Consider the following 17,120-nt stretch of genomic DNA (forward strand, 5'->3'; position numbering starts at 1 on the left):
TAGTCTGATAATATTACATACTTAGGTGAATGTGAGTCAAATCAGAAAATCTGAAACTTATATTTTGTGGGGTGGGGGGGTGTCTCTCTTTCTTTTGACAGGAAATTGCCCGCAGCTCTATTGAAATGACAGGGCCTTTGGAGGACCAGATGAATCAGCTGAAGCAATATGAGCAAAATATCATTAATTATAAACACAACATTGACAAACTGGAAGGAGATCATCAGCTTATACAAGAAGCCTTGGTGTTTGACAATAAGCACACCAACTATACTATGGAGGTAGGCATTTACTCCATTTTGTACTTGTTAGTTCATTTTGGCCTCTTCTATCATATAACTGCCTTCCCTGATTTGAAGAGACTACAATGGAGGATGGAATTTGGCAGACTTTCTGATGATCTTATTAGACTTATTTTAAAAAAACGCTGTTTTTTTGTCACTTGCCCATACTAGGCTGAGAATGGCCTAGTGCTGTGTGAGAGCTGTTTCCATGACTGAGGCATAAGATATTTCCAAGAACCCTTCCTAGGCCTAAGAAAGGTGAAACATAAAGGCTTATTGGCTTGATTTCTCTTCTAAGTTAATGTAAGCAAAAAGTTAAAAATTAAAATTTAGCTCATCATGACTTGTTTTGTTTTTCTTCAGATAAACACCAGAAGGTTTTTTGTTGTAGTTTTTACATTTTGTTTTTCTATGACAAAGCAATGTTTCTCTTTATGACAAACTCATGAAGGGTTTGAGAATTTACAGATTGTCAGTGAAGGTCCCAGTGCTGATGATGTGTAGGATGACACGTGTTGAACACATGAGAGACTCCTCGGTTTTAAAGAAAACTTTTGATATTTGTAAAGTGACCTGTGAGTTTACTAATTTACAGAATGTAGTAATATAGCTGAAACTGGTAATACTGGAAACAGTGTTGTTTGAATACCTACCTCTGACCAACTCAGGTTATGGAAAATAGCAAAGTCCAAGTCTTGTAGTCCAGAATAAACGCACTTTTAGTAAAGAAGTACCTATTTAGAAACCAGTTCCATATTTTCTTGAAGACCATTTTTATTTTTAATGGTCCTTGGTCATAATGTACAGTTAGTGGTATGGAAAAGGTATCACAGAAATATTTAGAGCTGTTTTTTTTTGTTGTTTTGTTTTGCTTACTGTACTTTTCATAGCATTAGAAAAATATATATTATTCTTTAATAAACCAGTGTTTTCTCTATTGTAGCACATCCGTGTTGGATGGGAGCTCCTACTTACCACCATTGCTCGAACTATCAATGAGGTTGAGACTCAGATCCTCACAAGAGATGCCAAGGGTATCACCCAAGAACAAATGAATGACTTCAGAGCATCATTCAATCATTTTGACAGGGTACAGTACTCCTGCTTTTTCTCATTTAGCAATAGTCATTGTTCCCAAAAGCAAGTTTCTTTCCATTCCATATGTAAGCCTCTTAAAAATCTGCGAACTCAGTAAAAGTAGTTTTTTATTTAAAAAAAAAAAAAACAGATTTTTTTTTTTTTTTTAAAAAAACAGCAGTAAAGATCAGTTAACAAATAATTTACAGCCTTATGAAATTATAGCATTGTACAGACACTTTAAAGATTGATTTATACTCTTTAAATGTAATGCAAAATTATAGTTCTGGTAGTATTGTTGAGGATCCATTCAAATAACAGGCAAGACTGGATGCACTGTTATGGAAAATAATGTGCCCTTTTATTTTAAGGCAGTGCAGCACATTGTATGCACTTGCCATTGGCTTCCACCTCATTAAATATAGCTGTAATCTTGATTACAGTATGTTTTTTTCTTTGAATTGCAATTTGTCACCATAGAAGTGTATTTGTGGGGAATACAGTTAGGGCACAGATAGCTGTCAAAGAAAACCCTTTATTTTCCTGGCTGTAAGTGGGAAGTAAGAGGCTGTGCATTTCATTTATTTAATCAGAGGTGAATAAGAAAGTAGGAATTAAGACACTTCTGTGAAGAAACTTAGCTCCTTCCATGATTTATGTAGTACTCATGGATAGAGGATTAAAAAGATCTACTTATAGAAACAGTAGCAATATACATGCAGACAGGGTTCTCACATTCCTGGTTGGAGAACCATCTGTACATGAATTAGCTCTGCTGGGTCTCTACTCACAGGTACCCACCTTCAAAACTGAATTCACATTTCAAATTCTGAAAAAAAAAGATTACCGCAGTGCAGGACTAGGCTGTTGTCTTTATCTCAATATAAATTCCTGTAGTTATCAGACTCTGCTTATCCCCTAATTTATATTCTATTATTTTGTGTGTCAGCTCTTTCAAATTATTTCAGGCTCTAGCAAAGTGCTACTTGATTTTCACTAACTTCTTGTTTGTCCAGCTCTATCCAGAATGGTTACCCATACCTGGAATTATACTTCATGTGTATTGGATGCTGACAGTTACAGTTTGCTAAGTATTCTTTAGAATATACTTAACTGTTTAGGATGAAAAGCAGAATTCCCAAGCCTCTGCTTTTTGAAGGAACACACAAGTATAGAAAAGGCTAGCTACACAGGAATCAGGAAGAGATTTTATGGAAAATGTTACTTTCCGTATAATGTTATTCTACTGCAGTGTAATTCCTTTTTGTATTTGCTGAGGAAGCAGAAGATACCACTACAGAAGCAGAGAGAACTTCCTTGGCTTGGGAAGTAGCATACTAAATGGCTTTCCCAATGCAGAAGAGCAGATGATTGAGCAGTTAGAGCTATTAAAAGCGAATTTATCTAGGCTTGGATAAATTACATGGAAGTATTTCAGAGTATTTAAGATACGACAGCTTCCTAAAGATAAGGAAGTGAGGTGACTGAATCCTAGTATATGTTACACTGGATAGCCATTTCTAGCATTCTTATATCTTTGTAGTTCATAGGTAAGTTGTCTGCCATGCTGGCAGCAAGGCTGGTTCAGTCAATGAGGAGCCACTCTTGGCGTCTCTTGGTGCCCCAGAAGGTCTTGAAGGAAGAAGCTAATTCCTACATCAACCAGCCCTAGTGTTAGGGATCTTCAGGCTTTGCAGAAATAGAAGGACTTTGAGATACCAAAGAGTCCAATAGAGCAAAGGCATTGGAAGGGCCTGTGTATCACATAGCCACAGGCAGGCTGGAGATGGGCCATGACAATAACGTACAACACAGAAGGGCCTCTCAGCTCCTAGATCATTGCCTACCCATGTCTGCCCACTTCTTTAGGTTGTAATGAGTGCTCCTTCTATATAATGCATAGTATATAATGCAGTATATAATGCAGTGCTCCTTCTGCCCTTGCTTCTGTTGCAGCTGAGTCAGAAGTGCAAGATTCTCCAGTAGCTTCTAGGGCCTCAACATCCTGGGCCTGGACTGCAAGTTTAGCTGCACACCCTATCTGTCCCAATATCAGATATAATTCAAAGGCCTTAAAAATAGGCCTGGAAGGATCACATTAAGAGAAAAACAATTTTGCAAATACCCCCTTTAGCACACTCCTTCCATCAGAGATGGGAAATCAGTCCAGGAGGACTTCAGTATAGTCACAGTACAGCAATTACATTCTTAGAAGCACAATGCAAGTTTAAGAAAGGAAAACAGTAAGATCTAAAACCACTCAGCCCTCAAGCCAGGCTTTCTGCAGGGGACAGATAGCAGAAACACTGATAAAAGAAAAGCTTATGCTGATTAAATTACACTGTAATTTAAAGGGCAGATGCGACTTGATCTACACAGACTAGGAGACATTGAACAAAAATGTTTGAGAGAGGCAGGCTTGTTTTTCATGTTTATATCTTCCCTGTCCTTGCACACTTGAATGTTTAGCATCAGTGAACAAAGACAACCCAGGGTGCTTCAGGGATGCTTCTGGCTACACTAAATAATGAAGACTCTAAATTTGAAATTTAGATAGAGAGGGCAGTAATGTATTCTTTTATGGTCTTGATTATCTTAAATAGAAATGAAGAGGAAACTGGATCATCTGAACATAGGCACTAACATAAAAGTACTGACTTCTTCATGTAAGAAGGAAAAAATCATTTAGCAATATATGTAATAATTCTGTTGCTCATAGGAGCATTTCTGAATGCCTGACATAGTTTAAAAAATACACTGGAAGAATTAGTCTGCAATTCACAGTGATGAATAGCCAAAAAAGATTTGAAAAATTAATGCTGCCCTTGACCAGTAGGCTTTAAATGCATAAGCACAACAGAATCATTTATGCCTGCTATAGCTCTGACTTCTGTGGTATTTCTTCAGTTTAAGAAACATCTTAATGTTGAACTCTTAGGGTATGTTGAGGATGTCAGTAGAGTACTAATGTGCAGAGTAGCTCCCTTCTCCATTTTAAAGAATGTGTCTTGGTACACATAAACCTAACAACTTTCTTCCACTCCAGGAAGAATATATATGTGCATGTGTGTATACACACACACACACACACACATAAACACACATACATAAAAATATAGTTTGTAATCAATTATGAGGCTTAATTCTACCATTGTTAGGTCTTTGAAAGAGAGCTAAGTTATTATTTTAAATGGCTTCTCCACCTTGAATATTTGAAAGAAAACTATTCCGTACTTTCCAAGCTTTTGTTTGAGGCTACATGCCTCAGACTCCCAAATTGCACTGAGTAAGTGGATATAAGTGCATATAAAAATTACAAGGGTGGGAAGAGTTTGCATTTTTTTCAGTGCATCCACCAGCACATTCGTGCTAACACAAAAAGCATTACAAGTCATCTTTATTAAAGGGAGGTGGTAAATACACTATTTCTTTTGGGGCAAGGGGCAGCCTGCCAGGGGCTTCTCTTCCCAACAGACATGTATGCATGCTGGTACCCAAGACATTATTCCTGAGGATGTTGCTCCTTACCCACTATTCCTTGCTGGAGGCTATGCCTGAAGGCACAGCCTAGTTGTAGGTATAAATGTAAATCTTTAGCAAAGCTGGTATATTTCCTTCCTCACTGTGATTGCATAGAGGAAAAAAGAGAAAATGGGACACCATGTCTGAATCATAGCAGTTTAGAAGTGTTTAAAATGGTGAATAGCTGCATTATGGTATGCAGGCAAATTGGGACATTGACATAGACATGTTGCCAGTCACTGGTTTTCAAATCTTTTCATACAGATTCCTTTTTCAGATTCAGTATATTTAGTACATTCTAAGTAAGATCATGAAGTATGGGATAAAAGATCTGCAGCTGCTTTGCAAGCGATATCCTACTGGCTGTTAATGTATGCTATTGTTGATTTTTGTGCAAACTACAGGTTTTAACAAGGAGCTCTGCATGCAGAACAAGAGCATCCTGCCATGATATATTTCACTAACAGAAAAACAACAGCACCCTAGTAAATGAACCCTATGATCAGGTCAGTTAGCACTCAGGAAACCAAGGCACATATTTGAGAATGTATTTCTTTGACTCAGAAGCACACTTTTTTATATAAGGCCACATAAAGGTCATATAGGGGAAGGAAAAGTTTTCTGGAGGCTAATAATGAAGGTTTCAGTGTTTTACTTCATGTCTGTAGGAAAAGATAAATGAGCCAATTATTTATATGCTTAAAAAAACTAATTTCAGTGCTGGTGTGTAAACAATGCAAAGAACCATTTTCCACTGAGCAAGCCATTATATGGATTTGATTTATGACTTAATTGCAAAATATCGTTGTATCTGATGCAACTCCAGTATTTGGCAAAGATTTTTTTTTTTATGCTGTAGATGATAAAGATTAAAATAAATTAGCTACAAGAAAGTGAGAGCCTGCACACGGCATGACTACTTCTATTGGGGAATCCCAAAGGCAGATGCTGTATGTGAGCTTCAGTGCAACTATCGCATTCCTAGAGAAAATGGTTGCTTTGGTAGATATGCTAGCCTCCCTTTCACTCCTGGCTGCCCTCTTCTACTTGTTGCATGACTACAGCTGCCATGTATGGCTGGTTAGGATGCTTACACATACAGTGAACACCCCCAGTGTACTTAAATATCTAATATTCCCCTACCAAATCCTGTGGGGGGGGGAGAGGAAGAGGAACAGGAGTTGGCTCTTAGTCCCCATTTTTATATCATTTTGTTTGTAGTTACACAGTAATTTCTATGGCTTTAGAAAGAAGATAAAATGAGCTGACTTCACTCCTGGTGTGACTTGCTCCCATTGCCTGTCCTCAGGATGGGTTTGCAGAGTTTCAAGTCAGCATAGATTAACATTTTCAGCAAATGATAAAACAAGCCATTTTGAATGCTTTATAGCACGAATCATCCCATAAAATAGAGATGTTAAAAGAAAAATCACTGTGGTTGTGGCTTTCAACTAAATGCTGTTCCAAATGTGTAGCTTTGCTTTATCTCTCATCACTGACTTCTCACTGTTATTTTTCATCTTCCCTTCGTGGAGCTGGTGGGGATTGATGTAGAGGGAGTCAGTATAATCACAGCATGATATGTCAAAAATGCATGGTGTCATGAAGTTAACCATCACTTAATCCTATTCATTGGTTAAATAAGCTCAGTGCATTTGTTAAAACTCTTAAAATTTCAGTTATGCATAACTACACAGAAATTTTCAAAAGTAAGTTATTCATCCACCAGGCAAACCCACTCCCTGTAAAAAGCAGACAGAAAACCTTGGATCTTCTGCAAACTGTCAATCTGTCAAATGAATAAAGGCAAAATTTTTCAGCTTGGGAACATCTTTGTAGTTATATACATGGTAACTCAATCTGAAGTACATGGCAGATAGGGCACATTTCGTATGAGCAACAAGAGAAGAACCAGTCTGTTTTTAAGAATTAGTGTAAATTTCTTGACCTGCAAAATAGAAAAATTAATTGGTTCAAAGCAATGATGGAATTTGTGGTGATGGAAGTAGGAGCTAGAATTATATTTGTTATATTAATTTTTATATATAGATCTGTATAGATCTGTATACTGTACAGATCATTAAAGAACAGAAAATAAGATGTATCATTTCTTTGGGATCTAGGGAAAAGTCAATTGTTTTGTAGTTCTCTCTTTCATTTGAAACACATGTTCAGTTGTTACGTAATATTATCAGATCAAGAGAGAAGTAACAGTGATTGCGCAGGGAAAAAGTGTTTGAACAGATTCAGTGATCTGTTTACTGAATCTTGAATACACTGTTGTACAGCAATGTAAAAAGGAGATAGCAAATGGTAGTACAATATAATGGTAGTACAATAGAATGAAAACCATCGTATCAGCATAAATGTTAAAAAGCGCCTGTTCACAAATTTGTGAACAATGTAGTTGAAATAAGGACCTCTTGTACCAAGTGAAAAACTAAAGCATGAAACTAAAAACGTTGTACACATTTTAGGTAATTAATTGCAATAAGTTGACATTATGTTTCCATGAATTTATATAAACATATGGTTATTCATAAAAGAGTAGAATGTTCTTTACTAACCAACTAACCTGATCTGTGATTTTTTCCTTTTTCCTTTCACCTTCCAAATGCATGACCTTGATGGGATGCTAGGATGAATCTGGCAATCTACACTCTGATGAATTTAAAGCCTGCCTCATCAGTCTAGGACAGGTTGGAAATGATCTGCAGGTAGAGGAAACTGATATTGTTTTGTTTTCAGATAGGCCAATATAATAATTGCCAATTTTGGAGTTAAACACCAGTGTATTCAGCACAATGCTGTAAAAAGATTCTGCCCCTGGGAAGGCAGCTGGATTAGAAGGACTCTCAGCATACCTTGGAACCACATTTCTTGGACTCTGCATTCTGCATTCAAAGATTTTTCAGGTTGCTTCTTTCACTTGATGAGACAACTGTGGGAAACTTCTATGCTTCTTGCACCCAGACTTCTCATTTTCCTTTCCTCAGACTCAACACAAGCTCTCTACTGCTCTCTCCTTATTTAGAATGATCAGTCTTCTCACAGCCACTGTATTATACCACAAAACAGAGGACAAATTTCTTTACCTTATTACTGTCATGCCATTTACTGTTTATTTACCTCTGAGCCAGGAATGACACATGTTGTTGCCTGTAAAATAAGCAACCTCCTTCTATACAAGGTCTTCCAGTGACTTTCTTCTAAGTTTTGTAAGTGCCGTCCTTTAAGTCAGTGCGCTCATCTCTTTGTTGTAGTATAGAGCTTGAAGAGTAGTCGGAAGACAGAAAATCCATGTGTTTATTTCCTATATATCAGCAGGCAGCTCTTATCATGTACCTTGGAGGTGGAGTGTTTTAAATAGTCAGTGATACTCTATTTTGTCTGTTTTTAACAACACTTCTAGTCACTACACTGTCCTTTGCAGAGAACTGAAAAGACTTTGTGTATCAGGGAGGCAGCTTGTGCATCTCCTCATTTTGACTAGTTTAGTAACAAACTTTTCTCCTTGCTCTTTTCTTTGTCTTCTCTGGTTGTCTCCTCTGTATTTTTGACCTCTCCCTTCTCTCTCCCCTGACCTTTCACCTTGTGATGAAAATGTCTGTTTCCTGTGTGTAATATGTTAGCTACTTCTTCCTCCTCTAAAACTGCTGATGATTCTGGTGATCTGCTTGGGCAATATCAATGAATACTGTTCATACACTGGATCCAATTTCCCAATGGTCTATACTCATCATCACTGAAAATGACCTTGGATGCTTCACACCTTCCCTTCCTATGTTCCTTACATTGTTTTGGTCAATAGAGGAAGAATGGACTGATGGACCACGATGATTTCAGAGCTTGCCTGATATCAATGGGTTATGATTTGGTATGAATTTTACGAAACAATGGCAATTGATTTTGCTTACAGCTTGTGACATTAACCCAGCAACACTAAACCTTATTTAGACTGGCAGAATACTAATAATGTAATTTACACTAGAGATATTAGTTCCTTGTTTGTTTGCTTTTTCTGTGTTTTCAAATGGTTAAAAAGGAAGTTAAAAGTAAAACTAGGCACTTGAGAACCATATTCTATGGTCAGCTGTATTGCTCTTTGAATTATAAGGAAATTTTCAAAGTTGAATTTAACAGTCATTAAATCTTTATTTTTTCTTTCTTTTCTATGTAAAATTAAATTTTTTATCTGCATGAGGAAGGACAAGTTTGATGTTTTTCACTTCTTATTATTCTCATGAACTAGGTTTGGGTGTTGCACTCTTTGCCCTCATTTTTCAAAAAAAAAAACCAAAAAATCCCCTCATCCATACATACCAGTTCATTCTTTTTAGGGGGGGGGGGGGGGGGGGGGGAGAAATCAGCCAAAGTTGAACTCTCCTGTATTTGGCATGACATTTTTAGAATTTTTTCCCTCAGTTCTTTGTTTAGTGAGTCTGCGTGTACCTTCTTGGGGTATTTTTCCACGTTCCTGTGCAGTACCTAAATTATCATGGGGTTATTATTGGTTTTAGGAGGTGGTGAAAAATGAAGGGTTAAAACAAGGTTAACAGGCACTGAGAGAGAATGGCACAGGGGGGAAGTTACAGAAAGCTAATTTAAAGGTATGTGCTGTGTATTTAGGACAAAGAATATCTTTTTCAGAGGCACCATGGCTGTTCTACAAAAGAGAGGTAGTCATTTAAGATCCCAGATTTCACTGACTGTGACATTTGTGTTCCTAAGTCAGTAAAATGCTTTAAAGACTATGACCACTGGTCCCTACTGGGCATGTGGACATGGGCTTCATGGGATTTCAGAGACTGATATTACAGTGACCTTTTTGTTTTTTTTTTTTTTTTTTTTTTTTTTTTTTTTTTTTATTATTATTTTTTTTTAATTCTCTGAAAGGGTGAAGCTGAGTTTGCCCGGATCATGTCTCTGGTTGACCCCAATGGACAAGGAACTGTTACTTTCCAATCCTTCATTGACTTCATGACCAGAGAAACAGCAGATACAGACACAGCTGAGCAAGTGATAGCTTCCTTCAGAATCCTGGCTTCAGATAAGGTCAGTCATTGTGCTTCTGGCTGTAAGGATTAAATAGCTCTCCTGTTTAGCTCTTATTTACTGAAAGTCTTATACAAGCTTTTCAGTAATTATGAAGCTTTGTTTTGGGTTCATAAGAGTTCAGAGAAGGCACTTGCCTTTTTTCTCGTATGGAACCAACACTCTTAGCTGAAATGTGTGCAGAATTCAAGGCTTGTATTGTCACACAGAGATAACAAAAATAGACATCTTAGAGAATGAAATCTTAGGCAAACAGTTTGTCCATATAATGGTTATATTGTACATCAAGCTGTTTCCACACAGCAGCCTTCATTAAAGGGGAACTCATTCTGCCTTTCATGATGTTGCCTGGATGTTTCAGTGCAGAATTTGGCCCTCTGGAACACAGCCTGGGTCAATTGCACAAGCTTACACCCAGTTGTGAGCCAGGTTGTGACCTGACATCTCATGCAACAAGGTGATGCAATGTGGCATTGCCCCATCCTAGGAGGAAGCTTCCTCTGTTCCTCCACGGGTACATGGAGGAGGCTCCTGAGTTTGGAATGCTCTCCTCCCAACAGCCAGATCCACTGCTGAGTGAGCTGTGTTAAGAAGATGAAAGGGAGGACAATGGCAACACAGTAGCCTCTGGAGGAGTCAGGGCCTCATCTGCCAGGAAACCAATCCTGTGCTATTGAGAAAGAAGAGATCACAGCAGTATGGGTCTATTTGCCCAAGCTCGCTCTATTGATTTTCTCATTCTGACTGTTTGTATTGATTTTGTGATCTCAGTTATTAAGGACCACATTCTGAACTCAGGACATGTTTGCAGTAGTCATCACAGTTACTGTGGACCTCATTTTGAATTCCAGACGTGTTCTCAGTAGGAATTCATGTGGAAGATGAAAGCCAAGGTCTCAGGAAAATACAATTTTCTTTATGTTGCTATTTTAAACAATGCTAAGTCTATTAGTGTTTTCAGAGTGTATTCTTCATATCATAAATGCAAGCCATTAATAGCAATAGTGCATCTTTCATTATAAATATATTAGGGTGTTGAAGCTACCAGGATCTAGCTGACAGTGTGTCTGCCCTGTCACTGCAGAAGGGGCAGTGAGGCACTCTAGGGATACTGAACTAGCTACCCATGGATGAACTCCTGTAGCAGTAGCCGTCTACCCACTGCTGCACAGTGATCCATTGCTAACGCACACAGGTACATATCCTGAGACTGGATTTTAACCTAATCAGTTTGTTGGTGTAGGATTATCTCCTTCATTATTAAGGGTGGAGTTTATCAAGGGGAACGTTTGTTTTCAGGAAAATGAGCAGGACATCCAAGTGTATTAGCTGCAGTTACAGAAAATGAATGTATTTTATGTCTTTGAAGAATACATACTGAATTTGTCAATCATTTCCCCCCTCACAGCCTTACATCCTCGCAGATGAGTTACGTCGAGAGCTGCCTCCTGAGCAGGCTCAGTACTGCATCAAGAGAATGCCTCCATACACTGGCCCAGGTTCTGTTCCTGGGGCTCTGGATTACACCTCATTTTCATCAGCACTGTATGGAGAAAGTGACCTCTGATTCTGTAATTGGCTGTATTCATAGCAAACACAAAAAATACCCACCTGATTGCCCAGATTGCTTCTCAAAAGGTTTGACAAGCTGATTTAAAAATGAGTTTTACAAATGCAGTAGGTATCTTCAGTGTAAAGTGCTATTACTAAAGCAACTAGTGTATATTAATGTGTGCAGCACGCTAGATTACTGCATTGTTGGTTTTAGGTTGTCTGTCCTATACAATGCAAGAAAATATTAAAAAAAAAAAAAAAAAAAGGCAAGATACTGACTTTGGAAATATCCCTTAAGAAGATAGAATGTAAGGCCTAAGAACATTGAAACTTCCAATTATTTAGACTCACAAAATATTTCTCCATTTTCAGAATGTTTCAATGCCCTTTGTGCTTCTTTTACGATGTTCATAAAACTATGTTAAAGTCATGCTTTTTTTCTTTCATAGAGCAATGTTATTTTCCTCTTATGATTTCTGATTTTATATGCTTCTGCTGGTGAAATTTAATAACATATTAAAATGAAGTTTTTCAGGGAAGAAATATATAAAAGAAGTAAACTACTTAATTACTAAAACAATCCGGAATGCTATGTCTTTGTCTCTTAGAGATGGTTTTCCAATATCACAAAGAATTGTAAATGTAGGGGAAAAAAAGCTGATTAAATTGCAGGTTTAGAGTTATGTTAGCAGTACTTTGAAGCCTTTAACTTTTACAGATGAGGGAGTACAACTTTTATAATCAGAAATAACAAGGAAGCTAATTTTATGTGAGCTGTTTTGTTTTGAAACCCTCTTTCTTGTCTGTGTTGGACAATGTTTGTTTCTCAGTATAAGAAAGCCAGTCCCTTGTTATATTAGTGGGTAACATTCATCTCCATCCTGAATAATGCAAAATCCCATCTGAGCAAATGTAGCATGGTTGTCTTGCAGCTTTAACTGTTCAGTGCTCAAATTACAATTTGTCTTGACTTCTGCTGGTTCACAGGCAGTTTGGTCTGTATTATGCTCTTGGGAACTGTTTGTTCTACTGTTTTTTTTTTTTTCCATCTTGAGAAATAAAATAAAAAAGCAGTAACTTTTTTACTTGAGCCTACTGTCACTGAGGAAATGCAATGTAATCAAAGAAAACCATTTACAAATGGTGAAGTGAGCTCTGCAGCCCAGTGCTATTAAAGCAATGATGTGCCTATTAAATAAAGTCTGCTTTTCAAAACCTTATGAGACTTCTGTCATTGACAATCATCTAGTGTTTCCCTCTAAGAATTTGAAATACATCTGAACATTAAAGGAGGTTTGTCTACAGAAAGTTCAAAAAATGTCATGCGTTTCTGTACATTATGTTTGCATGAACAACAGGTGCTGTGTGCTGGAGGGACAGCTCACGCCTCATGAAGCGACGTGGAGCTCAGAGTGAATGGTACAGTGTTTCCACTCGAGTCACCTGGCACATGTCCAGAGCGTATTAGACTCTTAGTTTAGATTGTTTTCAATGAGATGTGGACACTAATACTTTTGAAAATGTTGGCCTTAACCTTTCTGTATCTCTCTTTTTCCTCTTATACAAAAAAGCAGGTGTTAAGTACACAATAACGCTTTCATTGGCCTTTGCTTCCTGCAAGGTAAGGTGCGTGTGGTGTGAGCAATTTCAAAACAATCCTAGAGGAGATGGGCAACAAATAACTCTTCTCCCCCACCTTGTGTACCAATTTCACTTCCAGCCAAATGACTGCTGGGCAGGCTGAATCCTATTAAATAAATCTCTATATCTCTCATTGTTACAGTTTAATGCAACCAGAAGAAAGACATTGAACTTGCAAGCAGAGCACAAAAGCAAAATCTCAGTGCTACAGGCGAGATTATGCTAAAAATTGGCACAAAGGCAGTTTACATTTCACAATCCTTTTGGGTGCCATTTATGGTCTCTATCTGCTAAATTTTACTGGTAGGAGTCTGATTGTGATATCCTTCCTATTTCTGATAATATAAAAAAGACTTTGAAACTCATCCTTTAGCTAAATGTTCTGTTGATCAAAGTGGGTGAGAGATAATGTTCTTAGCACCATGAGAAGAAGAATTCTGTAAAGTACTTTTTCCATTCCCATATCAGGTTTCTAATTTCTAGAGCAAACAAAACCAGTGGCAGACATCTGAAAGGATTAATTACCCATCCGTACTTGCCTAAAATGTTATTTCATATTTAATAATTTATTTCATGTAAAAATAAAAACAAAAAACAATCAAGTTCTTTCTGCCAGCATCACCTATTTCTAGGGTAACTAGGTAAATAAATAAACTGCGTTATTTTATCCTGAAGCAGTCTTTAAAGGTCTTTAAAATATTCTGTGATCAAATTGTAGGGCACTGGGCATGCTAGAGACATTTCCTTTTCCTCTAAAGCTCAATTTTTAGTAACTGGCACTTGCATTTTTTCTGTATAATCAGTCTGTTCACATTGGAAATCAGTGGTTTCGATTATGTTTTCTGTCTACACCATTCTGGCAGCGAACTAGTTTTTTTATGACAACATGTAGTAGTAATTGGGCCCAAGGTAATGAATACACCAGTCATGGGTGTCAGATCAAGGTTCAATAGGAGAAGGTACAGCATTATTTTGACAATCATGTGAATGAAGGTTATAGGATAAGGTAAAATTCAGAAAGAAAATAAGGTTTTAAGTTGCTTTAATGACTGTAAAACTGAAGTCTTGTGTGACTTCAGATAGATACAACAGATTTTTGAAAATCTTCCTGCCAGAATTATCTTGATTTTCCAGTGATCATCTTCAGTCAGTTTTTCTGTTCTTCACAAAGGTGCTGATGCAGGTTGAGAACAGTGTTGTCAGCTCTGTGCTATCTTCATATCTCCTTTCTTCATAAATAGAGTTTCCAGAAGTTTATTTCTTACCTACTGGCCACAAAAGGCTTAAATGAGAGAAGCAGCTAGTGGCTTGTATTTCCATCAGAACATACTCCATTCGTGGAGAAGGCCATACTCTTTCATTCAGGTTGTTCCTGGTGTCTGTAGAAGTTATCCGAAACAGTAGCATTCTTGACAAAGGAGGAAAATACTTTATATTAGCAGTTGGATTTGGATGGTAAGCACGGGTGTTTTTTTGTTGTTGTTGTTGTTTGTTTGTTCAGCTTAAATGAATTGTAGTTTGGAGTAATTCTGTAAGGCAGTAGTTGCTTGATAGTTGCTAGTACGTGAACAGTGCCTTACAAGCATGCCTCCAACATTGATAGTAGTGTCAGTATTTTTTGCTGTGCTTTTACAAACATCTCTAATAATACTTAGATGAGAGTTAATTACTAATTAATTACTTAGCTATCAGGTGACACTGCTTTGAAGGACATTCATGGCTTAACTTTGCCAAATCCAAATCCTCATCTTCTTCAGTGGGACTGTACATCTTGGTGCAGGATGGAGTTCTAGACTTTGAAGACAGGAACACACCTGAGGTCATTCTTCAAAAGAAGTAAGGAACAAAGTCAATGAAGGTTCGATATAGACACTGAATGCTGGGAATCATCTGTATGACAAATACTTAGAAATAAGGATGAGCTCAGTCAGACAAGAAGGCATGTGTATCATTTCCATATCTTAAGCACATAGTAAGAATGATTAAATAAAAGATCTGGCTCTCAGGTTGTGTTCTAATAGAAAATGACTTTGAAGCAGCTGTAAGTTTGCCACAGTAAAAGTTCAGTACAATATGCCTTGGCTTTGAATTCCTGATTAACATATTTCTAACCAGGGAAAACTAATCAGCAGTCTGGACAATTGTATTTTGTCAGATTTTATATATGAAAAATCTTCCCATTGGCTACTTCTGGAGAGAGTGCCAGAGGAGGTAGTGCTGTTGTGGTATGAACATGTCAGGACATTGCACAAAAAGCACCCCAAAAACTCAGAAACAGAAAAATATCCCCTGAGATGCCAAAAATACTCAAATATGCAAAACCTACTATAATTTTACAGTATGACCATTGCTAGTGTTGCTTTAACCTTACTGGTCTCTAAGCTGTTTCTCTCTTTGTAAACATTCACTAGGTTTCAGAATAACTGAAATATCTGTTCCTTCCCTGTGCCCTCTTCCTCAGGTTTTATGTTTAACAACCTGTGCGCTTGCTTGCTTGTGTGTCAGTCTACCTTCTGCTTCATGAAGAAATTTATCTGTGGAGCTGCTACATCGGGGTAGTCTGTGCCACAGACAGCTGTTGGCATATTCTGATAGGAATCGACTTGTTTCAGACCAAATATTTTAATATAGAAAAGCTGATTGTCCTAAACTGGATTTCATTTTATTTTGCTCTCTCTTTTTAAAACATGTGATTCCTTTCTAATTTTAAGCCAAGGTGTGGGCTGCCACCACAAAGGACAAGTCAATCTCCACTTTTTCCATGATCCTATTTATTTATAAATAGAACAGTTCCCTGTTCTGGTTACTGTGCTGGCTGGGAATATATTCAGTGTACTAAGAAGGAGAGATTATCCCTTCCAACAGCAGTCTGTATTTACATTATCTTGAAGTGATTGTAGTCCTGTGGAATTAGGGACCCAACCACATGCTTTCACTAGAAGTTCTTTATTATTCCAACAAATGAATGTTTATGTGCACACAGCAAATATTGATACAGTACTAGGAATACCACTCATTTCCCTCATAAAGCAGGATAACTACATTAACAGACAAGTCCAGTCATTTCCACATGTGAGCTTGACTAGGATTTCATATTCCAATCTTCAAAATAAATTGCCAATTTGCTAGGCTTTTGGAAATTTCATTAGCATCTGTAGTAGTGTGTTGCATAAACTTGATTATTAGTGTATTACTTCAATTACTTGGAAATGAAATATATTAGATGACTGTCCTGAGGCTATTTTAACACCCCTCCATCCCTCATCTGCTTACTCTTCTCTGTTTTGTTTTAAAAACCTGGCTGTTCTATCTGGCCCCAATTCATGGAAACTTTCTTCCCTACAAGATATCTTTTAATGCTTAAATTGAAAGATGCTCTCAAGTGCTTTCCTCAGAAGGCGTGGTTCTCAAATGTGCTTTCCTGAGCTTCAGCCTTCAAACTGAGTAAATGCTCCTTGTGTCAGGAGCTCAGGTATAGAAGAACTCTAGTGGCACCACAGTCAGGGTGTCCTCTCTCAGGTTTTCGCTAGTCTGCTGGCAAGAACACAGGAAAAAAATGTTTGCATAAATTGCCAGCAAGTCTTGCCTTGGCTGGAACTTAGCCATTAATATAGCCAGATCAAATTAATACCATTAAAAAACAACCAACCAAACCCAAACCAATCAAACATAGCATGACTGTATCAAACATCTTGTTCAGACTATTATCCTGGCTCCATCAGTTACCGATAGCAGGCACAATGGAAGTGTGTAGAAGCAAGGCAGCCCAGTGTGCCCAGAGCACTCTCCCAGCTGCCAGTAATTTGTGGGTCAGGAACTTGTGGAACAGTGCACACTGATGGCAAAGATTTATTCTGGTTTTCTGCTATAGTAGTATCTTCTCTGAGAACTCTTCTATACTTTCACTCAGGAGGACCTGCTATTCCTATAAATTCTCAGCAGGCTATTGGATATGTTTCTTTAGGAAAAAAAAAAAAAAAAAAGGAG

The 17,120-nt window shown here is 37.6% G+C and overlaps 1 protein-coding gene across 6 annotated transcripts in view; it reads left to right on the forward strand.

The window, feature by feature from the left end:
* The window catches only part of ACTN2 (actinin alpha 2), a 67,376-nt gene extending 55,683 nt beyond the window's left edge, over positions 1–11,693 (forward strand). For 3 of the 6 annotated variants that reach the window (XM_032184727.1, XM_032184725.1, XM_032184728.1), the window contains exons 17-21: positions 102–281; positions 1,228–1,374; positions 8,695–8,760; positions 9,780–9,938; positions 11,347–11,693. In XM_032184727.1, coding sequence (XP_032040618.1) covers positions 102–281; positions 1,228–1,374; positions 8,695–8,760; positions 9,780–9,938; positions 11,347–11,505 — 711 coding nt within the window. In that variant the 3' untranslated portion in view covers positions 11,506–11,693. Of the gene's footprint in view, positions 1–101; positions 282–1,227; positions 1,375–7,522; positions 7,601–8,694; positions 8,761–9,779; positions 9,939–11,346 lie in introns of all 6 variants that reach the window. The other 3 variants (XM_032184723.1, XM_032184724.1, XM_032184722.1) reach the window with 2 other exon arrangements.
* The last annotated feature ends 5,427 nt before the right edge of the window (positions 11,694–17,120 follow it).

Source organism: Aythya fuligula, chromosome 3 (assembly GCF_009819795.1).
Source record: "Aythya fuligula isolate bAytFul2 chromosome 3, bAytFul2.pri, whole genome shotgun sequence".
Classification (NCBI taxonomy): Eukaryota; Metazoa; Chordata; class Aves; order Anseriformes; family Anatidae; genus Aythya; species Aythya fuligula.